The sequence below is a fragment of the Leishmania major genome, chromosome 32 (genome assembly GCF_000002725.2).
Source record: "Leishmania major strain Friedlin complete genome, chromosome 32".
NCBI lineage: Eukaryota > Euglenozoa > Kinetoplastea > Trypanosomatida > Trypanosomatidae > Leishmania > Leishmania major.
In genome coordinates, this window is record NC_007273.2 from 1,434,447 (window position 1) to 1,459,258 (window position 24,812).

The window sequence follows — 24,812 nt, forward strand, 5'->3', positions numbered from 1 at the left end:
CTTGCGTGTTTATGTCGGCTTCTCTCTCTCTATACTCTGGTGGCGTGCCTTGGCCATGATGATGCCGACGACGAACCCTCGCGTGCTCTCCTCCGCGCCCGCTCCCTGTGCCTCCTTCCGAGGCCGGCAAGTGAGTGCGCGCCCGCCCCTGCGGCGAGGGACCCCTTTCTTGTGTTGCGTCTGTCTGCTCATCTCATGCGTTGTTGTGCGCTCTTCTCGGGACGCTACGATGCGCCGAGATCCGGCGGGGAGGGCGATCGGGTTTTGCTCTCTCTCTCTCTCTCGTCCCGGTGGAGGCGGTGGCGTTGCGCTGCCTGCCGGTGCTACTTCCAGCATCGATTGCCGTGGACGGGGAGGGCCCCGAGACCTTGTGGTCTCTTGTCTGCCGTTGTGCCTCGACCGCCCGTGTCTTGAGAGTCAGCCCCGCCCGTGCGACCGTCTGCATGCCTCCACCTGGCGGTGCCGGAGACTGGAAGGACATGCGGCTTCGCGCTGTCGCCCGTATACCAGCACACCATATATATGTGTGTATCGCGTTGCTCCTGAGTAGGACGCACTGTACACCTGGCGGTGCAGCCCTCGGTGCGACTCTCGCTTCTTCCATCTCTGCCCCCTCTTCTCCCTCACTCTGTCTCTCGCGCCCGCAAAGGAAAGGGAAGCGCTCGCTTTGAGATGACGTGTGGTAGGAGAGGAGCACGCTGAGTGCACGCTGGCGCATGAAGGGTTCATGGTACGTGGATCTGGCCGTAAAAGTGGTGATTAATGTGGCAGAGTTGTGCATTTTATGGATGCACCAGTGAATGTGTTCTTGCGGTTCGGCCTCTCACACTCGGAGCGACTCAACCACCTCCTCGAACGTGTCGGCACCGCACAAGCGGCTTTTAGGATAGTGGGGCCGAGGCAACAGGAGGGAGTTGCGCGGACGCCTGCTCATCCACATGACGGAGCCGACTGCGCTCGTGTTGGTGCGCCGTTTTCTGTGCATTCAGGGAGCTGCTCGCACACGTGCAAGGGGGAGGCTCACGATGAATTATGCGCCTCTCTGGCGAGACTCCCCCCCCTCCCCTCCCCTCCCCCGGCTTCCCACACATGTTATTGCCTTCATCGAACCCGATTCCGCTGCTTTTGCTTTCCCTCTCCTTCGCTGTTGCAACGGCGAACGCTTGGTGGTGGCGGCATTGGTGTTGGGCGAGCGGCTGACGTGCAGCACCCATTCAACGGACAAGAGCCTGCGCTCTCTGTCTACTTTACTCATTGCCATGCAGGTCTTCGCCGTACCTCTCCACGCTGCCTTATCTCCTATTGTGGCCGCGTCTCCTCACTGCGGTTTGCGTTCCCTTTAGGCGATCAGGTTACTTTTTTTGTGCCCCTCTTCCACACGGACACTAGTAGCATGGGCACGACGCACGAGTATGAACCTCCGGTAGCGATGAAGCCGCTGGAGGAGCTCACCGACGCGGACAGGCGCGAGATGAGAGACTTGGGCATCGGTGAAGGCATGTTTAACTGCATCCTCACCTCCTGCATGAAGTTTGCCCTCTCCGGCGGCTGGAGTGTGCGGAAGCATGACGCCAAGTACGACATCGTATGGGAGACGAAGCCCAGCCAGAACAGCAATAAACAGGCGATGCGGTTCACCGCCAAAGTGCCGAACTGCAACACAGGCTCTCTGGAGGCCATCCTCGTGGCCGACGAATACCTTGAAGACGACCCGAACGTCAGCTACATGTACAAGTACGATAGACTGCTGCAGCAGAACCATGCCGAGAAGCGCATCGCCGGTAATGTCACGGTACAGAGCACGCACTACGGAGCGCCGGTGATGTTCGTGGCGCCGCGGCACATAATTTCCTACGTCACACTCGGCGCTCTTCTCACGCCGGCGCAGCAGAAAGAGCTCTGGATTCGGCCCACTGGGCTCCGCGACCAGCTGGCCGACGCAGAGCGCAAGGACGACCTCATGGCGTTCACCCAGTGCTGCATCGACTACACTGGGGACGCCGTAGAGCTAAGGAAGGGCAGCGAGCGCGGCCACGTATACAGCTACTCGTTGCTGGGACAGGAGGAGCCGGACGGCTCCATGACGGTGACGATGACGTTGGATATAGACCCTGCTGGTAAATTGCCGGCGAAGGTGGTGGACATGAGCAGCGACGAGCAGCACAAGAAGATGCAGCGGATCGTTGAGCTGCTGAAGGCAAAAGGTCCACAGCCGCACCTGTGCAGCGTCTACCAAAACACGCGCGACTTCCCCTTTCGCAACCCCTCCAAAGGAGAGGGGGAGGGGAAGCGAAGCTGAGCAGTGAAGGCGCCGTCATTGAAGCAGGGCGAGGGGGAGGGGGGTGCTGGGCGTGGCGCAATGACGGTGCTAACACGAGCTCCTTTTTTTTCCACGCAGGTCGTTGAATGACATTAACGCTCATGTGCACACAGACACAGACACAGACACAGACACAGACACAGACACACGCACACTCACGCTCGCCTCGCCGCTCACTGTCTCTGAACGCTTCTCGTGTTGCTCGCCTCTTTTTCTGCTTTTTTTTTTCTGCTTTTGCTCGTTGCGTGTATCTTCGCGTGTGTCCACCTGCGTTGTTTCTCTGCACGCCACTAGACCTGCACTTGACTGAAGGCAGACCTCTCTTGGCCCGCTCCCGCTCCCCTCACGTCAGCGCTGCTTGCTTTACTATCCTGACGCGTGTGCGCATCTTCTCTCTTGCCAACCTCTATTGGCTGCTGGGCCACTCGCGCTGTCGTCAGCATTCTCATGCACTGTCCCAGCAGTGCGTCCAGCCCTTTCCCCTCATCCCACCCGACACACAAACGCCCACACTCATGTACACGGACGCTTGCGCTAGCCACACTGCAATGGGCGCGCGCGCGGGTGGGGTAGGGGTAGGGTGGTGCGCATATCTGCAGCACATGGTGCCACTTCTGCTTTCTTGTTTTGCTCTTCCCTTCAGTGAGCGGCGCACTTGTGTGTATGGGCGTCTGCCTCTGTCTGCGCGTGTCCCCGGTGCATGTCTGCAGCTGCACTTGTTAACGGCTTTGGTTGTGCGCGCGTTACGGAGCTGCCTTGCTGTTTCTCTTCCTCTTTTGTTTTCGTGAGTCGCTGCTTGCCTTCTTTGCCTGGGAGCGTCTGCGTATATTGGCCGACCGCAGCTCCACTTGTCACGTCTTTCATGCCCTGTCCACCACCGCTGCAGGTGCCGCCCGCCACCAATCCTCTCTCCTCCACACCCACACACCCCTCTCATCACCTTCGCATCACTCGTCTACCTACCGACTGCTGAGCCGGGTGCCATAACGATACGTGATAGCGCCCGGCCTCGTGGTGGTGTTGGTGGTGGGGAGCTGCTGCGGGACTGCCACGGTGACGGAGGATCACGAGGAGGTGCGCATACCCGCATCAATGGAATGCACAACGGCCTTTTCTTTCTGCCTTGTTTGCCCTCTCTTGAACGACATTGGATTTCAAAGAACGTTCAAGGGTCATCAGCGCGATTACTTGGGCGAGGAAGACAAGGAACCAGCTGATCCACACACCCACACCCGCCGACACATTCACACGCTTGTCTTCATGCGTTGTTTCTCTTGCGTGTTTATGTCGGCTTCTCTCTCTCTATACTCTGGTGGCGTGCCTTGGCCATGATGATGCCGACGACGAACCCTCGCGTGCTCTCCTCCGCGCCCGCTCCCTGTGCCTCCTTCCGAGGCCGGCAAGTGAGTGCGCGCCCGCCCCTGCGGCGAGGGACCCCTTTCTTGTGTTGCGTCTGTCTGCTCATCTCATGCGTTGTTGTGCGCTCTTCTCGGGACGCTACGATGCGCCGAGATCCGGCGGGGAGGGCGATCGGGTTTTGCTCTCTCTCTCTCTCTCTCTCGTCCCGGTGGAGGCGGTGGCGTTGCGCTGCCTGCCGGTGCTACTTCCAGCATCGATTGCCGTGGACGGGGAGGGCCCCGAGACCTTGTGGTCTCTTGTCTGCCGTTGTGCCTCGACCGCCCGTGTCTTGAGAGTCAGCCCCGCCCGTGCGACCGTCTGCATGCCTCCACCTGGCGGTGCCGGAGACTGGAAGGACATGCGGCTTCGCGCTGTCGCCCGTATACCAGCACACCATATATATGTGTGTATCGCGTTGCTCCTGAGTAGGACGCACTGTACACCTGGCGGTGCAGCCCTCGGTGCGACTCTCGCTTCTTCCATCTCTGCCCCCTCTTCTCCCTCACTCTGTCTCTCGCGCCCGCAAAGGAAAGGGAAGCGCTCGCTTTGAGATGACGTGTGGTAGGAGAGGAGCACGCTGAGTGCACGCTGGCGCATGAAGGGTTCATGGTACGTGGATCTGGCCGTAAAAGTGGTGATTAATGTGGCAGAGTTGTGCATTTTATGGATGCACCAGTGAATGTGTTCTTGCGGTTCGGCCTCTCACACTCGGAGCGACTCAACCACCTCCTCGAACGTGTCGGCACCGCACAAGCGGCTTTTAGGATAGTGGGGCCGAGGCAACAGGAGGGAGTTGCGCGGACGCCTGCTCATCCACATGACGGAGCCGACTGCGCTCGTGTTGGTGCGCCGTTTTCTGTGCATTCAGGGAGCTGCTCGCACACGTGCAAGGGGGAGGCTCACGATGAATTATGCGCCTCTCTGGCGAGACTCCCCCCCCTCCCCTCCCCTCCCCCGGCTTCCCACACATGTTATTGCCTTCATCGAACCCGATTCCGCTGCTTTTGCTTTCCCTCTCCTTCGCTGTTGCAACGGCGAACGCTTGGTGGTGGCGGCATTGGTGTTGGGCGAGCGGCTGACGTGCAGCACCCATTCAACGGACAAGAGCCTGCGCTCTCTGTCTACTTTACTCATTGCCATGCAGGTCTTCGCCGTACCTCTCCACGCTGCCTTATCTCCTATTGTGGCCGCGTCTCCTCACTGCGGTTTGCGTTCCCTTTAGGCGATCAGGTTACTTTTTTTGTGCCCCTCTTCCACACGGACACTAGTAGCATGGGCACGACGCACGAGTATGAACCTCCGGTAGCGATGAAGCCGCTGGAGGAGCTCACCGACGCGGACAGGCGCGAGATGAGAGACTTGGGCATCGGCGAAGGCATGTTTAACTGCATCCTCACCTCCTGCATGAAGTTTGCCCTCTCCGGCGGCTGGAGTGTGCGGAAGCATGACGCCAAGTACGACATCGTATGGGAGACGAAGCCCAGCCAGAACAGCAATAAACAGGCGATGCGGTTCACCGCCAAAGTGCCGAACTGCAACACAGGCTCTCTGGAGGCCATCCTCGTGGCCGACGAATACCTTGAAGACGACCCGAACGTCAGCTACATGTACAAGTACGATAGACTGCTGCAGCAGAACCATGCCGAGAAGCGCATCGCCGGTAATGTCACGGTACAGAGCACGCACTACGGAGCGCCGGTGATGTTCGTGGCGCCGCGGCACATAATTTCCTACGTCACACTCGGCGCTCTTCTCACGCCGGCGCAGCAGAAAGAGCTCTGGATTCGGCCCACTGGGCTCCGCGACCAGCTGGCCGACGCAGAGCGCAAGGACGACCTCATGGCGTTCACCCAGTGCTGCATCGACTACACTGGGGACGCCGTAGAGCTAAGGAAGGGCAGCGAGCGCGGCCACGTATACAGCTACTCGTTGCTGGGACAGGAGGAGCCGGACGGCTCCATGACGGTGACGATGACGTTGGATATAGACCCTGCTGGTAAATTGCCGGCGAAGGTGGTGGACATGAGCAGCGACGAGCAGCACAAGAAGATGCAGCGGATCGTTGAGCTGCTGAAGGCAAAAGGTCCACAGCCGCACCTGTGCAGCGTCTACCAAAACACACGCGACTTCCCCTTTCGCAACCCCTCCAAAGGAGAGGGGGAGGGGAAGCGAAGCTGAGCAGTGAAGGCGCCGTCATTGAAGCAGGGCGAGGGGGAGGGGGGTGCTGGGCGTGGCGCAATGACGGTGCTAACACGAGCTCCTTTTTTTCCACGCAGGTCGTTGAATGACATTAACGCTCATGTGCACACAGACACAGACACAGACACAGACACAGACACAGACACAGACACACGCACACTCACGCTCGCCTCGCCGCTCACTGTCTCTGAACGCTTCTCGTGTTGCTCGCCTCTTTTTCTGCTTTTTTTTTCTGCTTTTGCTCGTTGCGTGTATCTTCGCGTGTGTCCACCTGCGTTGTTTCTCTGCACGCCACTAGACCTGCACTTGACTGAAGGCAGACCTCTCTTGGCCCGCTCCCGCTCCCCTCACGTCAGCGCTGCTTGCTTTACTATCCTGACGCGTGTGCGCATCTTCTCTCTTGCCAACCTCTATTGGCTGCTGGGCCACTCGCGCTGTCGTCAGCATTCTCATGCACTGTCCCAGCAGTGCGTCCAGCCCTTTCCCCTCATCCCACCCGACACACAAACGCCCACACTCATGTACACGGACGCTTGCGCTAGCCACACTGCAATGGGCGCGCGCGCGGGTGGGGTAGGGGTAGGGTGGTGCGCATATCTGCAGCACATGGTGCCACTTCTGCTTTCTTGTTTTGCTCTTCCCTTCAGTGAGCGGCGCACTTGTGTGTATGGGCGTCTGCCTCTGTCTGCGCGTGTCCCCGGTGCATGTCTGCAGCTGCACTTGTTAACGGCTTTGGTTGTGCGCGCGTTACGGAGCTGCCTTGCTGTTTCTCTTCCTCTTTTGTTTTCGTGAGTCGCTGCTTGCCTTCTTTGCCTGGGAGCGTCTGCGTATATTGGCCGACCGCAGCTCCACTTGTCACGTCTTTCATGCCCTGTCCACCACCGCTGCAGGTGCCGCCCGCCACCAATCCTCTCTCCTCCACACCCACACACCCCTCTCATCACCTTCGCATCACTCGTCTACCTACCGACTGCTGAGCCGGGTGCCATAACGATACGTGATAGCGCCCGGCCTCGTGGTGGTGTTGGTGGTGGGGAGCTGCTGCGGGACTGCCACGGTGACGGAGGATCACGAGGAGGTGCGCATACCCGCATCAATGGAATGCACAACGGCCTTTTCTTTCTGCCTTGTTTGCCCTCTCTTGAACGACATTGGATTTCAAAGAACGTTCAAGGGTCATCAGCGCGATTACTTGGGCGAGGAAGACAAGGAACCAGCTGATCCACACACCCACACCCGCCGACACATTCACACGCTTGTCTTCATGCGTTGTTTCTCTTGCGTGTTTATGTCGGCTTCTCTCTCTCTATACTCTGGTGGCGTGCCTTGGCCATGATGATGCCGACGACGAACCCTCGCGTGCTCTCCTCCGCGCCCGCTCCCTGTGCCTCCTTCCGAGGCCGGCAAGTGAGTGCGCGCCCGCCCCTGCGGCGAGGGACCCCTTTCTTGTGTTGCGTCTGTCTGCTCATCTCATGCGTTGTTGTGCGCTCTTCTCGGGACGCTACGATGCGCCGAGATCCGGCGGGGAGGGCGATCGGGTTTTGCTCTCTCTCTCTCTCTCTCTCGTCCCGGTGGAGGCGGTGGCGTTGCGCTGCCTGCCGGTGCTACTTCCAGCATCGATTGCCGTGGACGGGGAGGGCCCCGAGACCTTGTGGTCTCTTGTCTGCCGTTGTGCCTCGACCGCCCGTGTCTTGAGAGTCAGCCCCGCCCGTGCGACCGTCTGCATGCCTCCACCTGGCGGTGCCGGAGACTGGAAGGACATGCGGCTTCGCGCTGTCGCCCGTATACCAGCACACCATATATATGTGTGTATCGCGTTGCTCCTGAGTAGGACGCACTGTACACCTGGCGGTGCAGCCCTCGGTGCGACTCTCGCTTCTTCCATCTCTGCCCCCTCTTCTCCCTCACTCTGTCTCTCGCGCCCGCAAAGGAAAGGGAAGCGCTCGCTTTGAGATGACGTGTGGTAGGAGAGGAGCACGCTGAGTGCACGCTGGCGCATGAAGGGTTCATGGTACGTGGATCTGGCCGTAAAAGTGGTGATTAATGTGGCAGAGTTGTGCATTTTATGGATGCACCAGTGAATGTGTTCTTGCGGTTCGGCCTCTCACACTCGGAGCGACTCAACCACCTCCTCGAACGTGTCGGCACCGCACAAGCGGCTTTTAGGATAGTGGGGCCGAGGCAACAGGAGGGAGTTGCGCGGACGCCTGCTCATCCACATGACGGAGCCGACTGCGCTCGTGTTGGTGCGCCGTTTTCTGTGCATTCAGGGAGCTGCTCGCACACGTGCAAGGGGGAGGCTCACGATGAATTATGCGCCTCTCTGGCGAGACTCCCCCCCCTCCCCTCCCCTCCCCCGGCTTCCCACACATGTTATTGCCTTCATCGAACCCGATTCCGCTGCTTTTGCTTTCCCTCTCCTTCGCTGTTGCAACGGCGAACGCTTGGTGGTGGCGGCATTGGTGTTGGGCGAGCGGCTGACGTGCAGCACCCATTCAACGGACAAGAGCCTGCGCTCTCTGTCTACTTTACTCATTGCCATGCAGGTCTTCGCCGTACCTCTCCACGCTGCCTTATCTCCTATTGTGGCCGCGTCTCCTCACTGCGGTTTGCGTTCCCTTTAGGCGATCAGGTTACTTTTTTTGTGCCCCTCTTCCACACGGACACTAGTAGCATGGGCACGACGCACGAGTATGAACCTCCGGTAGCGATGAAGCCGCTGGAGGAGCTCACCGACGCGGACAGGCGCGAGATGAGAGACTTGGGCATCGGCGAAGGCATGTTTAACTGCATCCTCACCTCCTGCATGAAGTTTGCCCTCTCCGGCGGCTGGAGTGTGCGGAAGCATGACGCCAAGTACGACATCGTATGGGAGACGAAGCCCAGCCAGAACAGCAATAAACAGGCGATGCGGTTCACCGCCAAAGTGCCGAACTGCAACACAGGCTCTCTGGAGGCCATCCTCGTGGCCGACGAATACCTTGAAGACGACCCGAACGTCAGCTACATGTACAAGTACGATAGACTGCTGCAGCAGAACCATGCCGAGAAGCGCATCGCCGGTAATGTCACGGTACAGAGCACGCACTACGGAGCGCCGGTGATGTTCGTGGCGCCGCGGCACATAATTTCCTACGTCACACTCGGCGCTCTTCTCACGCCGGCGCAGCAGAAAGAGCTCTGGATTCGGCCCACTGGGCTCCGCGACCAGCTGGCCGACGCAGAGCGCAAGGACGACCTCATGGCGTTCACCCAGTGCTGCATCGACTACACTGGGGACGCCGTAGAGCTAAGGAAGGGCAGCGAGCGCGGCCACGTATACAGCTACTCGTTGCTGGGACAGGAGGAGCCGGACGGCTCCATGACGGTGACGATGACGTTGGATATAGACCCTGCTGGTAAATTGCCGGCGAAGGTGGTGGACATGAGCAGCGACGAGCAGCACAAGAAGATGCAGCGGATCGTTGAGCTGCTGAAGGCAAAAGGTCCACAGCCGCACCTGTGCAGCGTCTACCAAAACACACGCGACTTCCCCTTTCGCAACCCCTCCAAAGGAGAGGGGGAGGGGAAGCGAAGCTGAGCAGTGAAGGCGCCGTCATTGAAGCAGGGCGAGGGGGAGGGGGGTGCTGGGCGTGGCGCAATGACGGTGCTAACACGAGCTCCTTTTTTTCCACGCAGGTCGTTGAATGACATTAACGCTCATGTGCACACAGACACAGACACAGACACAGACACAGACACAGACACAGACACACGCACACTCACGCTCGCCTCGCCGCTCACTGTCTCTGAACGCTTCTCGTGTTGCTCGCCTCTTTTTCTGCTTTTTTTTTTCTGCTTTTGCTCGTTGCGTGTATCTTCGCGTGTGTCCACCTGCGTTGTTTCTCTGCACGCCACTAGACCTGCACTTGACTGAAGGCAGACCTCTCTTGGCCCGCTCCCGCTCCCCTCACGTCAGCGCTGCTTGCTTTACTATCCTGACGCGTGTGCGCATCTTCTCTCTTGCCAACCTCTATTGGCTGCTGGGCCACTCGCGCTGTCGTCAGCATTCTCATGCACTGTCCCAGCAGTGCGTCCAGCCCTTTCCCCTCATCCCACCCGACACACAAACGCCCACACTCATGTACACGGACGCTTGCGCTAGCCACACTGCAATGGGCGCGCGCGCGGGTGGGGTAGGGGTAGGGTGGTGCGCATATCTGCAGCACATGGTGCCACTTCTGCTTTCTTGTTTTGCTCTTCCCTTCAGTGAGCGGCGCACTTGTGTGTATGGGCGTCTGCCTCTGTCTGCGCGTGTCCCCGGTGCATGTCTGCAGCTGCACTTGTTAACGGCTTTGGTTGTGCGCGCGTTACGGAGCTGCCTTGCTGTTTCTCTTCCTCTTTTGTTTTCGTGAGTCGCTGCTTGCCTTCTTTGCCTGGGAGCGTCTGCGTATATTGGCCGACCGCAGCTCCACTTGTCACGTCTTTCATGCCCTGTCCACCACCGCTGCAGGTGCCGCCCGCCACCAATCCTCTCTCCTCCACACCCACACACCCCTCTCATCACCTTCGCATCACTCGTCTACCTACCGACTGCTGAGCCGGGTGCCATAACGATACGTGATAGCGCCCGGCCTCGTGGTGGTGTTGGTGGTGGGGAGCTGCTGCGGGACTGCCACGGTGACGGAGGATCACGAGGAGGTGCGCATACCCGCATCAATGGAATGCACAACGGCCTTTTCTTTCTGCCTTGTTTGCCCTCTCTTGAACGACATTGGATTTCAAAGAACGTTCAAGGGTCATCAGCGCGATTACTTGGGCGAGGAAGACAAGGAACCAGCTGATCCACACACCCACACCCGCCGACACATTCACACGCTTGTCTTCATGCGTTGTTTCTCTTGCGTGTTTATGTCGGCTTCTCTCTCTCTATACTCTGGTGGCGTGCCTTGGCCATGATGATGCCGACGACGAACCCTCGCGTGCTCTCCTCCGCGCCCGCTCCCTGTGCCTCCTTCCGAGGCCGGCAAGTGAGTGCGCGCCCGCCCCTGCGGCGAGGGACCCCTTTCTTGTGTTGCGTCTGTCTGCTCATCTCATGCGTTGTTGTGCGCTCTTCTCGGGACGCTACGATGCGCCGAGATCCGGCGGGGAGGGCGATCGGGTTTTGCTCTCTCTCTCTCTCTCTCGTCCCGGTGGAGGCGGTGGCGTTGCGCTGCCTGCCGGTGCTACTTCCAGCATCGATTGCCGTGGACGGGGAGGGCCCCGAGACCTTGTGGTCTCTTGTCTGCCGTTGTGCCTCGACCGCCCGTGTCTTGAGAGTCAGCCCCGCCCGTGCGACCGTCTGCATGCCTCCACCTGGCGGTGCCGGAGACTGGAAGGACATGCGGCTTCGCGCTGTCGCCCGTATACCAGCACACCATATATATGTGTGTATCGCGTTGCTCCTGAGTAGGACGCACTGTACACCTGGCGGTGCAGCCCTCGGTGCGACTCTCGCTTCTTCCATCTCTGCCCCCTCTTCTCCCTCACTCTGTCTCTCGCGCCCGCAAAGGAAAGGGAAGCGCTCGCTTTGAGATGACGTGTGGTAGGAGAGGAGCACGCTGAGTGCACGCTGGCGCATGAAGGGTTCATGGTACGTGGATCTGGCCGTAAAAGTGGTGATTAATGTGGCAGAGTTGTGCATTTTATGGATGCACCAGTGAATGTGTTCTTGCGGTTCGGCCTCTCACACTCGGAGCGACTCAACCACCTCCTCGAACGTGTCGGCACCGCACAAGCGGCTTTTAGGATAGTGGGGCCGAGGCAACAGGAGGGAGTTGCGCGGACGCCTGCTCATCCACATGACGGAGCCGACTGCGCTCGTGTTGGTGCGCCGTTTTCTGTGCATTCAGGGAGCTGCTCGCACACGTGCAAGGGGGAGGCTCACGATGAATTATGCGCCTCTCTGGCGAGACTCCCCCCCCTCCCCTCCCCTCCCCCGGCTTCCCACACATGTTATTGCCTTCATCGAACCCGATTCCGCTGCTTTTGCTTTCCCTCTCCTTCGCTGTTGCAACGGCGAACGCTTGGTGGTGGCGGCATTGGTGTTGGGCGAGCGGCTGACGTGCAGCACCCATTCAACGGACAAGAGCCTGCGCTCTCTGTCTACTTTACTCATTGCCATGCAGGTCTTCGCCGTACCTCTCCACGCTGCCTTATCTCCTATTGTGGCCGCGTCTCCTCACTGCGGTTTGCGTTCCCTTTAGGCGATCAGGTTACTTTTTTTGTGCCCCTCTTCCACACGGACACTAGTAGCATGGGCACGACGCACGAGTATGAACCTCCGGTAGCGATGAAGCCGCTGGAGGAGCTCACCGACGCGGACAGGCGCGAGATGAGAGACTTGGGCATCGGCGAAGGCATGTTTAACTGCATCCTCACCTCCTGCATGAAGTTTGCCCTCTCCGGCGGCTGGAGTGTGCGGAAGCATGACGCCAAGTACGACATCGTATGGGAGACGAAGCCCAGCCAGAACAGCAATAAACAGGCGATGCGGTTCACCGCCAAAGTGCCGAACTGCAACACAGGCTCTCTGGAGGCCATCCTCGTGGCCGACGAATACCTTGAAGACGACCCGAACGTCAGCTACATGTACAAGTACGATAGACTGCTGCAGCAGAACCATGCCGAGAAGCGCATCGCCGGTAATGTCACGGTACAGAGCACGCACTACGGAGCGCCGGTGATGTTCGTGGCGCCGCGGCACATAATTTCCTACGTCACACTCGGCGCTCTTCTCACGCCGGCGCAGCAGAAAGAGCTCTGGATTCGGCCCACTGGGCTCCGCGACCAGCTGGCCGACGCAGAGCGCAAGGACGACCTCATGGCGTTCACCCAGTGCTGCATCGACTACACTGGGGACGCCGTAGAGCTAAGGAAGGGCAGCGAGCGCGGCCACGTATACAGCTACTCGTTGCTGGGACAGGAGGAGCCGGACGGCTCCATGACGGTGACGATGACGTTGGATATAGACCCTGCTGGTAAATTGCCGGCGAAGGTGGTGGACATGAGCAGCGACGAGCAGCACAAGAAGATGCAGCGGATCGTTGAGCTGCTGAAGGCAAAAGGTCCACAGCCGCACCTGTGCAGCGTCTACCAAAACACACGCGACTTCCCCTTTCGCAACCCCTCCAAAGGAGAGGGGGAGGGGAAGCGAAGCTGAGCAGTGAAGGCGCCGTCATTGAAGCAGGGCGAGGGGGAGGGGGGTGCTGGGCGTGGCGCAATGACGGTGCTAACACGAGCTCCTTTTTTTCCACGCAGGTCGTTGAATGACATTAACGCTCATGTGCACACAGACACAGACACAGACACAGACACAGACACAGACACAGACACACGCACACTCACGCTCGCCTCGCCGCTCACTGTCTCTGAACGCTTCTCGTGTTGCTCGCCTCTTTTTCTGCTTTTTTTTTTCTGCTTTTGCTCGTTGCGTGTATCTTCGCGTGTGTCCACCTGCGTTGTTTCTCTGCACGCCACTAGACCTGCACTTGACTGAAGGCAGACCTCTCTTGGCCCGCTCCCGCTCCCCTCACGTCAGCGCTGCTTGCTTTACTATCCTGACGCGTGTGCGCATCTTCTCTCTTGCCAACCTCTATTGGCTGCTGGGCCACTCGCGCTGTCGTCAGCATTCTCATGCACTGTCCCAGCAGTGCGTCCAGCCCTTTCCCCTCATCCCACCCGACACACAAACGCCCACACTCATGTACACGGACGCTTGCGCTAGCCACACTGCAATGGGCGCGCGCGCGGGTGGGGTAGGGGTAGGGTGGTGCGCATATCTGCAGCACATGGTGCCACTTCTGCTTTCTTGTTTTGCTCTTCCCTTCAGTGAGCGGCGCACTTGTGTGTATGGGCGTCTGCCTCTGTCTGCGCGTGTCCCCGGTGCATGTCTGCAGCTGCACTTGTTAACGGCTTTGGTTGTGCGCGCGTTACGGAGCTGCCTTGCTGTTTCTCTTCCTCTTTTGTTTTCGTGAGTCGCTGCTTGCCTTCTTTGCCTGGGAGCGTCTGCGTATATTGGCCGACCGCAGCTCCACTTGTCACGTCTTTCATGCCCTGTCCACCACCGCTGCAGGTGCCGCCCGCCACCAATCCTCTCTCCTCCACACCCACACACCCCTCTCATCACCTTCGCATCACTCGTCTACCTACCGACTGCTGAGCCGGGTGCCATAACGATACGTGATAGCGCCCGGCCTCGTGGTGGTGTTGGTGGTGGGGAGCTGCTGCGGGACTGCCACGGTGACGGAGGATCACGAGGAGGTGCGCATACCCGCATCAATGGAATGCACAACGGCCTTTTCTTTCTGCCTTGTTTGCCCTCTCTTGAACGACATTGGATTTCAAAGAACGTTCAAGGGTCATCAGCGCGATTACTTGGGCGAGGAAGACAAGGAACCAGCTGATCCACACACCCACACCCGCCGACACATTCACACGCTTGTCTTCATGCGTTGTTTCTCTTGCGTGTTTATGTCGGCTTCTCTCTCTCTATACTCTGGTGGCGTGCCTTGGCCATGATGATGCCGACGACGAACCCTCGCGTGCTCTCCTCCGCGCCCGCTCCCTGTGCCTCCTTCCGAGGCCGGCAAGTGAGTGCGCGCCCGCCCCTGCGGCGAGGGACCCCTTTCTTGTGTTGCGTCTGTCTGCTCATCTCATGCGTTGTTGTGCGCTCTTCTCGGGACGCTACGATGCGCCGAGATCCGGCGGGGAGGGCGATCGGGTTTTGCTCTCTCTCTCTCTCTCGTCCCGGTGGAGGCGGTGGCGTTGCGCTGCCTGCCGGTGCTACTTCCAGCATCGATTGCCGTGGACGGGGAGGGCCCCGAGACCTTGTGGTCTCTTGTCTGCCGTTGTGCCTCGACCGCCCGTGTCTTGAGAGTCAGCCCCGCCCGTGCGACCGTCTGCATGCCTCCACCTGGCGGTGCCGGAGACTGGAAGGACATGCGGCTTCGCGCTGTCGCCCGTATACCAGCACACCATATATATGTGTGTATCGCGTTGCTCCTGAGTAGGACGCACTGTACACCTGGCGGTGCAGCCCTCGGTGCGACTCTCGCTTCTTCCATCTCTGCCCCCTCTTCTCCCTCACTCTGTCTCTCGCGCCCGCAAAGGAAAGGGAAGCGCTCGCTTTGAGATGACGTGTGGTAGGAGAGGAGCACGCTGAGTGCACGCTGGCGCATGAAGGGTTCATGGTACGTGGATCTGGCCGTAAAAGTGGTGATTAATGTGGCAGAGTTGTGCATTTTATGGATGCACCAGTGAATGTGTTCTTGCGGTTCGGCCTCTCACACTCGGAGCGACTCAACCACCTCCTCGAACGTGTCGGCACCGCACAAGCGGCTTTTAGGATAGTGGGGCCGAGGCAACAGGAGGGAGTTGCGCGGACGCCTGCTCATCCACATGACGGAGCCGACTGCGCTCGTGTTGGTGCGCCGTTTTCTGTGCATTCAGGGAGCTGCTCGCACACGTGCAAGGGGGAGGCTCACGATGAATTATGCGCCTCTCTGGCGAGACTCCCCCCCCTCCCCTCCCCTCCCCCGGCTTCCCACACATGTTATTGCCTTCATCGAACCCGATTCCGCTGCTTTTGCTTTCCCTCTCCTTCGCTGTTGCAACGGCGAACGCTTGGTGGTGGCGGCATTGGTGTTGGGCGAGCGGCTGACGTGCAGCACCCATTCAACGGACAAGAGCCTGCGCTCTCTGTCTACTTTACTCATTGCCATGCAGGTCTTCGCCGTACCTCTCCACGCTGCCTTATCTCCTATTGTGGCCGCGTCTCCTCACTGCGGTTTGCGTTCCCTTTAGGCGATCAGGTTACTTTTTTTGTGCCCCTCTTCCACACGGACACTAGTAGCATGGGCACGACGCACGAGTATGAACCTCCGGTAGCGATGAAGCCGCTGGAGGAGCTCACCGACGCGGACAGGCGCGAGATGAGAGACTTGGGCATCGGTGAAGGCATGTTTAACTGCATCCTCACCTCCTGCATGAAGTTTGCCCTCTCCGGCGGCTGGAGTGTGCGGAAGCATGACGCCAAGTACGACATCGTATGGGAGACGAAGCCCAGCCAGAACAGCAATAAACAGGCGATGCGGTTCACCGCCAAAGTGCCGAACTGCAACACAGGCTCTCTGGAGGCCATCCTCGTGGCCGACGAATACCTTGAAGACGACCCGAACGTCAGCTACATGTACAAGTACGATAGACTGCTGCAGCAGAACCATGCCGAGAAGCGCATCGCCGGTAATGTCACGGTACAGAGCACGCACTACGGAGCGCCGGTGATGTTCGTGGCGCCGCGGCACATAATTTCCTACGTCACACTCGGCGCTCTTCTCACGCCGGCGCAGCAGAAAGAGCTCTGGATTCGGCCCACTGGGCTCCGCGACCAGCTGGCCGACGCAGAGCGCAAGGACGACCTCATGGCGTTCACCCAGTGCTGCATCGACTACACTGGGGACGCCGTAGAGCTAAGGAAGGGCAGCGAGCGCGGCCACGTATACAGCTACTCGTTGCTGGGACAGGAGGAGCCGGACGGCTCCATGACGGTGACGATGACGTTGGATATAGACCCTGCTGGTAAATTGCCGGCGAAGGTGGTGGACATGAGCAGCGACGAGCAGCACAAGAAGATGCAGCGGATCGTTGAGCTGCTGAAGGCAAAAGGTCCACAGCCGCACCTGTGCAGCGTCTACCAAAACACACGCGACTTCCCCTTTCGCAACCCCTCCAAAGGAGAGGGGGAGGGGAAGCGAAGCTGAGCAGTGAAGGCGCCGTCATTGAAGCAGGGCGAGGGGGAGGGGGGTGCTGGGCGTGGCGCAATGACGGTGCTAACACGAGCTCCTTTTTTTCCACGCAGGTCGTTGAATGACATTAACGCTCATGTGCACACAGACACAGACACAGACACAGACACAGACACAGACACACGCACACTCACGCTCGCCTCGCCGCTCACTGTCTCTGAACGCTTCTCGTGTTGCTCGCCTCTTTTTCTGCTTTTTTTTTTCTGCTTTTGCTCGTTGCGTGTATCTTCGCGTGTGTCCACCTGCGTTGTTTCTCTGCACGCCACTAGACCTGCACTTGACTGAAGGCAGACCTCTCTTGGCCCGCTCCCGCTCCCCTCACGTCAGCGCTGCTTGCTTTACTATCCTGACGCGTGTGCGCATCTTCTCTCTTGCCAACCTCTATTGGCTGCTGGGCCACTCGCGCTGTCGTCAGCATTCTCATGCACTGTCCCAGCAGTGCGTCCAGCCCTTTCCCCTCATCCCACCCGACACACAAACGCCCACACTCATGTACACGGACGCTTGCGCTAGCCACACTGCAATGGGCGCGCGCGCGGGTGGGGTAGGGGTAGGGTGGTGCGCATATCTGCAGCACATGGTGCCACTTCTGCTTTCTTGTTTTGCTCTTCCCTTCAGTGAGCGGCGCACTTGTGTGTATGGGCGTCTGCCTCTGTCTGCGCGTGTCCCCGGTGCATGTCTGCAGCTGCACTTGTTAACGGCTTTGGTTGTGCGCGCGTTACGGAGCTGCCTTGCTGTTTCTCTTCCTCTTTTGTTTTCGTGAGTCGCTGCTTGCCTTCTTTGCCTGGGAGCGTCTGCGTATATTGGCCGACCGCAGCTCCACTTGTCACGTCTTTCATGCCCTGTCCACCACCGCTGCAGGTGCCGCCCGCCACCAATCCTCTCTCCTCCACACCCACACACCCCTCTCATCACCTTCGCATCACTCGTCTACCTACCGACTGCTGAGCCGGGTGCCATAACGATACGTGATAGCGCCCGGCCTCGTGGTGGTGTTGGTGGTGGGGAGCTGCTGCGGGACTGCCACGGTGACGGAGGATCACGAGGAGGTGCGCATACCCGCATCAATGGAATGCACAACGGCCTTTTCTTTCTGCCTTGTTTGCCCTCTCTTGAACGACATTGGATTTCAAAGAACGTTCAAGGGTCATCAGCGCGATTACTTGGGCGAGGAAGACAAGGAACCAGCTGATCCACACACCCACACCCGCCGACACATTCACACGCTTGTCTTCATGCGTTGTTTCTCTTGCGTGTTTATGTCGGCTTCTCTCTCTCTATACTCTGGTGGCGTGCCTTGGCCATGATGATGCCGACGACGAACCCTCGCGTGCTCTCCTCCGCGCCCGCTCCCTGTGCCTCCTTCCGAGGCCGGCAAGTGAGTGCGCGCCCGCCCCTGCGGCGAGGGACCCCTTTCTTGTGTTGCGTCTGTCTGCTCATCTCATGCGTTGTTGTGCGCTCTTCTCGGGACGCTACGATGCGCCGAGATCCGGCGGGGAGGGCGATCGGGTTTTGCTCTCTCTCTCTCTCTCTCTCGTCCCGGTGGAGGCGGTGGCGTTGCGCTGCCTGCCGGTGCTACTTCCAGCATCGATTGCCGTGGACGGGGAGGGCCCCGAGACCTTGTGGTCTCTTGTCTGCCGTTGTGCCTCGACCGCCCGTGTCTTGAGAGTCAGCCCCGCCCGTGCGACCGTCTGCATGCCTCCACCTGGCGGTGCCGGAGACTGGAAGGACATGCGGCTTCGCGCTGTCGCCCGTATACCAGCACACCATATATATGTGTGTATCGCGTTGCTCCTGAGTAGGACGCACTGTACACCTGGCGGTGCAGCCCTCGGTGCGACTCTCGCTTCTTCCATCTCTGCCCCCTCTTCTCCCTCACTCTGTCTCTCGCGCCCGCAAAGGAAAGGGAAGCGCTCGCTTTGAGATGACGTGTGGTAGGAGAGGAGCACGCTGAGTGCACGCTGGCGCATGAAGGGTTCATGGTACGTGGATCTGGCCGTAAAAGTGGTGATTAATGTGGCAGAGTTGTGCATTTTATGGATGCACCAGTGAATGTGTTCTTGCGGTTCGGCCTCTCACACTCGGAGCGACTCAACCACCTCCTCGAACGTGTCGGCACCGCACAAGCGGCTTTTAGGATAGTGGGGCCGAGGCAACAGGAGGGAGTTGCGCGGACGCCTGCTCATCCACATGACGGAGCCGACTGCGCTCGTGTTGGTGCGCCGTTTTCTGTGCATTCAGGGAGCTGCTCGCACACGTGCAAGGGGGAGGCTCACGATGAATTATGCGCCTCTCTGGCGAGACTCCCCCCCCTCCCCTCCCCTCCCCCGGCTTCCCACACATGTTATTGCCTTCATCGAACCCGATTCCGCTGCTTTTGCTTTCCCTCTCCTTCGCTGTTGCAACGGCGAACGCTTGGTGGTGGCGGCATTGGTGTTGGGCGAGCGGCTGACGTGCAGCACCCATTCAACGGACAAGAGCCTGCGCTCTCTGTCTACTTTACTCATTGCCATGCAGGTCTTCGCCGTACCTCTCCACGCTGCCTTATCTCCTATTGTGGCCGCGTCTCCTCACTGCGGTTTGCGTTCCCTTTAGGCGATCAGGTTACTTTTTTTGTGCCCCTCTTCCACACGGACACTAGTAGCATGGGCACGACGCACGAGTATGAACCTCCGGTAGCGATGAAGCCGCTGGAGGAGCTCACCGACGCGGACAGGCGCGAGATGAGAGACTTGGGCATCGGCGAAGGCATGTTTAACTGCATCCTCACCTCCTGCATGAAGTTTGCCCTCTCCGGCGGCTGGAGTGTGCGGAAGCATGACGCCAAGTACGACATCGTATGGGAGACGAAGCCCAGCCAGAACAGCAATAAACAGGCGATGCGGTTCACCGCCAAAGTGCCGAACTGCAACACAGGCTCTCTGGAGGCCATCCTCGTGGCCGACGAATACCTTGAAGACGACCCGAACGTCAGCTACATGTACAAGTACGATAGACTGCTGCAGCAGAACCATGCCGAGAAGCGCATCGCCGGTAATGTCACGGTACAGAGCACGCACTACGGAGCGCCGGTGATGTTCGTGGCGCCGCGGCACATAATTTCCTACGTCACACTCGGCGCTCTTCTCACGCCGGCGCAGCAGAAAGAGCTCTGGATTCGGCCCACTGGGCTCCGCGACCAGCTGGCCGACGCAGAGCGCAAGGACGACCTCATGGCGTTCACCCAGTGCTGCATCGACTACACTGGGGACGCCGTAGAGCTAAGGAAGGGCAGCGAGCGCGGCCACGTATACAGCTACTCGTTGCTGGGACAGGAGGAGCCGGACGGCTCCATGACGGTGACGATGACGTTGGATATAGACCCTGCTGGTAAATTGCCGGCGAAGGTGGTGGACATGAGCAGCGACGAGCAGCACAAGAAGATGCAGCGGATCGTTGAGCTGCTGAAGGCAAAAGGTCCACAGCCGCACCTGTGCAGCGTCTACCAAAACACACGCGACTTCCCCTTTCGCAACCCCTCCAAAGGAGAGGGGGAGGGGAAGCGAAGCTGAGCAGTGAAGGCGCCGTCATTGAAGCAGGGCGAGGGGGAGGGGGGTGCTGGGCGTGGCGCAATGACGGTGCTAACACGAGCTCCTTTTTTTTCCACGCAGGTCGTTGAATGACATTAACGCTCATGTGCACACAGACACAGACACAGACACAGACACAGACACAGACACAGACACACGCACACTCACGCTCGCCTCGCCGCTCACTGTCTCTGAACGCTTCTCGTGTTGCTCGCCTCTTTTTCTGCTTTTTTTTTCTGCTTTTGCTCGTTGCGTGTATCTTCGCGTGTGTCCACCTGCGTTGTTTCTCTGCACGCCACTAGACCTGCACTTGACTGAAGGCAGACCTCTCTTGGCCCGCTCCCGCTCCCCTCACGTCAGCGCTGCTTGCTTTACTATCCTGACGCGTGTGCGCATCTTCTCTCTTGCCAACCTCTATTGGCTGCTGGGCCACTCGCGCTGTCGTCAGCATTCTCATGCACTGTCCCAGCAGTGCGTCCAGCCCTTTCCCCTCATCCCACCCGACACACAAACGCCCACACTCATGTACACGGACGCTTGCGCTAGCCACACTGCAATGGGCGCGCGCGCGGGTGGGGTAGGGGTAGGGTGGTGCGCATATCTGCAGCACATGGTGCCACTTCTGCTTTCTTGTTTTGCTCTTCCCTTCAGTGAGCGGCGCACTTGTGTGTATGGGCGTCTGCCTCTGTCTGCGCGTGTCCCCGGTGCATGTCTGCAGCTGCACTTGTTAACGGCTTTGGTTGTGCGCGCGTTACGGAGCTGCCTTGCTGTTTCTCTTCCTCTTTTGTTTTCGTGAGTCGCTGCTTGCCTTCTTTGCCTGGGAGCGTCTGCGTATATTGGCCGACCGCAGCTCCACTTGTCACGTCTTTCATGCCCTGTCCACCACCGCTGCAGGTGCCGCCCGCCACCAATCCTCTCTCCTCCACACCCACACACCCCTCTCATCACCTTCGCATCACTCGTCTACCTACCGACTGCTGAGCCGGGTGCCATAACGATACGTGATAGCGCCCGGCCTCGTGGTGGTGTTGGTGGTGGGGAGCTGCTGCGGGACTGCCACGGTGACGGAGGATCACGAGGAGGTGCGCATACCCGCATCAATGGAATGCACAACGGCCTTTTCTTTCTGCCTTGTTTGCCCTCTCTTGAACGACATTGGATTTCAAAGAACGTTCAAGGGTCATCAGCGCGATTACTTGGGCGAGGAAGACAAGGAACCAGCTGATCCACACACCCACACCCGCCGACACATTCACACGCTTGTCTTCATGCGTTGTTTCTCTTGCGTGTTTATGTCGGCTTCTCTCTCTCTATACTCTGGTGGCGTGCCTTGGCCATGATGATGCCGACGACGAACCCTCGCGTGCTCTCCTCCGCGCCCGCTCCCTGTGCCTCCTTCCGAGGCCGGCAAGTGAGTGCGCGCCCGCCCCTGCGGCGAGGGACCCCTTTCTTGTGTTGCGTCTGTCTGCTCATCTCATGCGTTGTTGTGCGCTCTTCTCGGGACGCTACGATGCGCCGAGATCCGGCGGGGAGGGCGATCGGGTTTTGCTCTCTCTCTCTCTCTCTCTCGTCCCGGTGGAGGCGGTGGCGTTGCGCTGCCTGCCGGTGCTACTTCCAGCATCGATTGCCGTGGACGGGGAGGGCCCCGAGACCTTGTGGTCTCTTGTCTGCCGTTGTGCCTCGACCGCCCGTGTCTTGAGAGTCAGCCCCGCCCGTGCGACCGTCTGCATGCCTCCACCTGGCGGTGCCGGAGACTGGAAGGACATGCGGCTTCGCGCTGTCGCCCGTATACCAGCACACCATATATATGTGTGTATCGCGTTGCTCCTGAGTAGGACGCACTGTACACCTGGCGGTGCAGCCCTCGGTGCGACTCTCGCTTCTTCCATCTCTGCCCCCTCTTCTCCCTCACTCTGTCTCTCGCGCCCGCAAAGGAAAGGGAAGCGCTCGCTTTGAGATGACGTGTGGTAGGAGAGGAGCACGCTGAGTGCACGCTGGCGCATGAAGGGTTCATGGTACGTGGATCTGGCCGTAAAAGTGGTGATTAATGTGGCAGAGTTGTGCATTTTATGGATGCACCAGTGAATGTGTTCTTGCGGTTCGGCCTCTCACACTCGGAGCGACTCAACCACCTCCTCGAACGTGTCGGCACCGCACAAGCGGCTTTTAGGATAGTGGGGCCGAGGCAACAGGAGGGAGTTGCGCGGACGCCTGCTCATCCACATGACGGAGCCGACTGCGCTCGTGTTGGTGCGCCGTTTTCTGTGCATTCAGGGAGCTGCTCGCACACGTGCAAGGGGGAGGCTCACGATGAATTATGCGCCTCTCTGGCGAGACTCCCCCCCCTCCCCTCCCCTCCCCCGGCTTCCCACACATGTTATTGCCTTCATCGAACCCGATTCCGCTGCTTTTGCTTTCCCTCTCCTTCGCTGTTGCAACGGCGAACGCTTGGTGGTGGCGGCATTGGTGTTGGGCGAGCGGCTGACGTGCAGCACCCATTCAACGGACAAGAGCCTGCGCTCTCTGTCTACTTTACTCATTGCCATGCAGGTCTTCGCCGTACCTCTCCACGCTGCCTTATCTCCTATTGTGGCCGCGTCTCCTCACTGCGGTTTGCGTTCCCTTTAGGCGATCAGGTTACTTTTTTTGTGCCCCTCTTCCACACGGACACTAGTAGCATGGGCACGACGCACGAGTATGAACCTCCGGTAGCGATGAAGCCGCTGGAGGAGCTCACCGACGCGGACAGGCGCGAGATGAGAGACTTGGGCATCGGCGAAGGCATGTTTAACTGCATCCTCACCTCCTGCATGAAGTTTGCCCTCTCCGGCGGCTGGAGTGTGCGGAAGCATGACGCCAAGTACGACATCGTATGGGAGACGAAGCCCAGCCAGAACAGCAATAAACAGGCGATGCGGTTCACCGCCAAAGTGCCGAACTGCAACACAGGCTCTCTGGAGGCCATCCTCGTGGCCGACGAATACCTTGAAGACGACCCGAACGTCAGCTACATGTACAAGTACGATAGACTGCTGCAGCAGAACCATGCCGAGAAGCGCATCGCCGGTAATGTCACGGTACAGAGCACGCACTACGGAGCGCCGGTGATGTTCGTGGCGCCGCGGCACATAATTTCCTACGTCACACTCGGCGCTCTTCTCACGCCGGCGCAGCAGAAAGAGCTCTGGATTCGGCCCACTGGGCTCCGCGACCAGCTGGCCGACGCAGAGCGCAAGGACGACCTCATGGCGTTCACCCAGTGCTGCATCGACTACACTGGGGACGCCGTAGAGCTAAGGAAGGGCAGCGAGCGCGGCCACGTATACAGCTACTCGTTGCTGGGACAGGAGGAGCCGGACGGCTCCATGACGGTGACGATGACGTTGGATATAGACCCTGCTGGTAAATTGCCGGCGAAGGTGGTGGACATGAGCAGCGACGAGCAGCACAAGAAGATGCAGCGGATCGTTGAGCTGCTGAAGGCAAAAGGTCCACAGCCGCACCTGTGCAGCGTCTACCAAAACACACGCGACTTCCCCTTTCGCAACCCCTCCAAAGGAGAGGGGGAGGGGAAGCGAAGCTGAGCAGTGAAGGCGCCGTCATTGAAGCAGGGCGAGGGGGAGGGGGGTGCTGGGCGTGGCGCAATGACGGTGCTAACACGAGCTCCTTTTTTTCCACGCAGGTCGTTGAATGACATTAACGCTCATGTGCACACAGACACAGACACAGACACAGACACAGACACAGACACAGACACACGCACACTCACGCTCGCCTCGCCGCTCACTGTCTCTGAACGCTTCTCGTGTTGCTCGCCTCTTTTTCTGCTTTTTTTTTTCTGCTTTTGCTCGTTGCGTGTATCTTCGCGTGTGTCCACCTGCGTTGTTTCTCTGCACGCCACTAGACCTGCACTTGACTGAAGGCAGACCTCTCTTGGCCCGCTCCCGCTCCCCTCACGTCAGCGCTGCTTGCTTTACTATCCTGACGCGTGTGCGCATCTTCTCTCTTGCCAACCTCTATTGGCTGCTGGGCCACTCGCGCTGTCGTCAGCATTCTCATGCACTGTCCCAGCAGTGCGTCCAGCCCTTTCCCCTCATCCCACCCGACACACAAACGCCCACACTCATGTACACGGACGCTTGCGCTAGCCACACTGCAATGGGCGCGCGCGCGGGTGGGGTAGGGGTAGGGTGGTGCGCATATCTGCAGCACATGGTGCCACTTCTGCTTTCTTGTTTTGCTCTTCCCTTCAGTGAGCGGCGCACTTGTGTGTATGGGCGTCTGCCTCTGTCTGCGCGTGTCCCCGGTGCATGTCTGCAGCTGCACTTGTTAACGGCTTTGGTTGTGCGCGCGTTACGGAGCTGCCTTGCTGTTTCTCTTCCTCTTTTGTTTTCGTGAGTCGCTGCTTGCCTTCTTTGCCTGGGAGCGTCTGCGTATATTGGCCGACCGCAGCTCCACTTGTCACGTCTTTCATGCCCTGTCCACCACCGCTGCAGGTGCCGC

At 59.3% G+C, this 24,812-nt stretch overlaps 7 protein-coding genes across 7 annotated transcripts; all 7 read left to right on the top strand.

The window, feature by feature from the left end:
• Positions 1 to 784: 784 nt before the first annotated feature.
• Positions 785 to 2,299, top strand: LMJF_32_3520 (conserved hypothetical protein; the record flags this gene model as incomplete). Its single annotated transcript, XM_001685626.2, has 1 exon — positions 785 to 2,299. One exon carries the CDS (start codon positions 785 to 787, stop codon positions 2,297 to 2,299), a length of 1,515 nt encoding a protein of 504 aa, XP_001685678.2.
• A 2,082-nt stretch (positions 2,300 to 4,381) lies between these two features.
• On the top strand, positions 4,382 to 5,896 carry LMJF_32_3530 (conserved hypothetical protein; the record flags this gene model as incomplete). The annotated part of the gene is made up of 1 exon (XM_001685627.2): positions 4,382 to 5,896. One exon carries the CDS (start codon positions 4,382 to 4,384, stop codon positions 5,894 to 5,896), a length of 1,515 nt encoding a protein of 504 aa, XP_001685679.2.
• A 2,086-nt stretch (positions 5,897 to 7,982) lies between these two features.
• LMJF_32_3535 (conserved hypothetical protein) lies at positions 7,983 to 9,497 on the top strand (the record flags this gene model as incomplete). The annotated part of the gene is made up of 1 exon (XM_003722336.1): positions 7,983 to 9,497. One exon carries the CDS (start codon positions 7,983 to 7,985, stop codon positions 9,495 to 9,497), a length of 1,515 nt encoding a protein of 504 aa, XP_003722384.1.
• Positions 9,498 to 11,582: 2,085 nt separating this feature from the next.
• Positions 11,583 to 13,097, top strand: LMJF_32_3538 (conserved hypothetical protein; the record flags this gene model as incomplete). The annotated part of the gene is made up of 1 exon (XM_003722337.1): positions 11,583 to 13,097. The coding sequence occupies one exon, from the start codon at positions 11,583 to 11,585 to the stop codon at positions 13,095 to 13,097; it is 1,515 nt and encodes a 504-aa protein (XP_003722385.1).
• A 2,083-nt stretch (positions 13,098 to 15,180) lies between these two features.
• LMJF_32_3540 (conserved hypothetical protein) lies at positions 15,181 to 16,695 on the top strand (the record flags this gene model as incomplete). Its single annotated transcript, XM_001685628.2, has 1 exon — positions 15,181 to 16,695. One exon carries the CDS (start codon positions 15,181 to 15,183, stop codon positions 16,693 to 16,695), a length of 1,515 nt encoding a protein of 504 aa, XP_001685680.2.
• A 2,081-nt stretch (positions 16,696 to 18,776) lies between these two features.
• LMJF_32_3542 (conserved hypothetical protein) lies at positions 18,777 to 20,291 on the top strand (the record flags this gene model as incomplete). The annotated part of the gene is made up of 1 exon (XM_003722338.1): positions 18,777 to 20,291. The coding sequence occupies one exon, from the start codon at positions 18,777 to 18,779 to the stop codon at positions 20,289 to 20,291; it is 1,515 nt and encodes a 504-aa protein (XP_003722386.1).
• Positions 20,292 to 22,378: 2,087 nt separating this feature from the next.
• Positions 22,379 to 23,893, top strand: LMJF_32_3544 (conserved hypothetical protein; the record flags this gene model as incomplete). Its single annotated transcript, XM_003722339.1, has 1 exon — positions 22,379 to 23,893. One exon carries the CDS (start codon positions 22,379 to 22,381, stop codon positions 23,891 to 23,893), a length of 1,515 nt encoding a protein of 504 aa, XP_003722387.1.
• Positions 23,894 to 24,812: the final 919 nt, after the last annotated feature.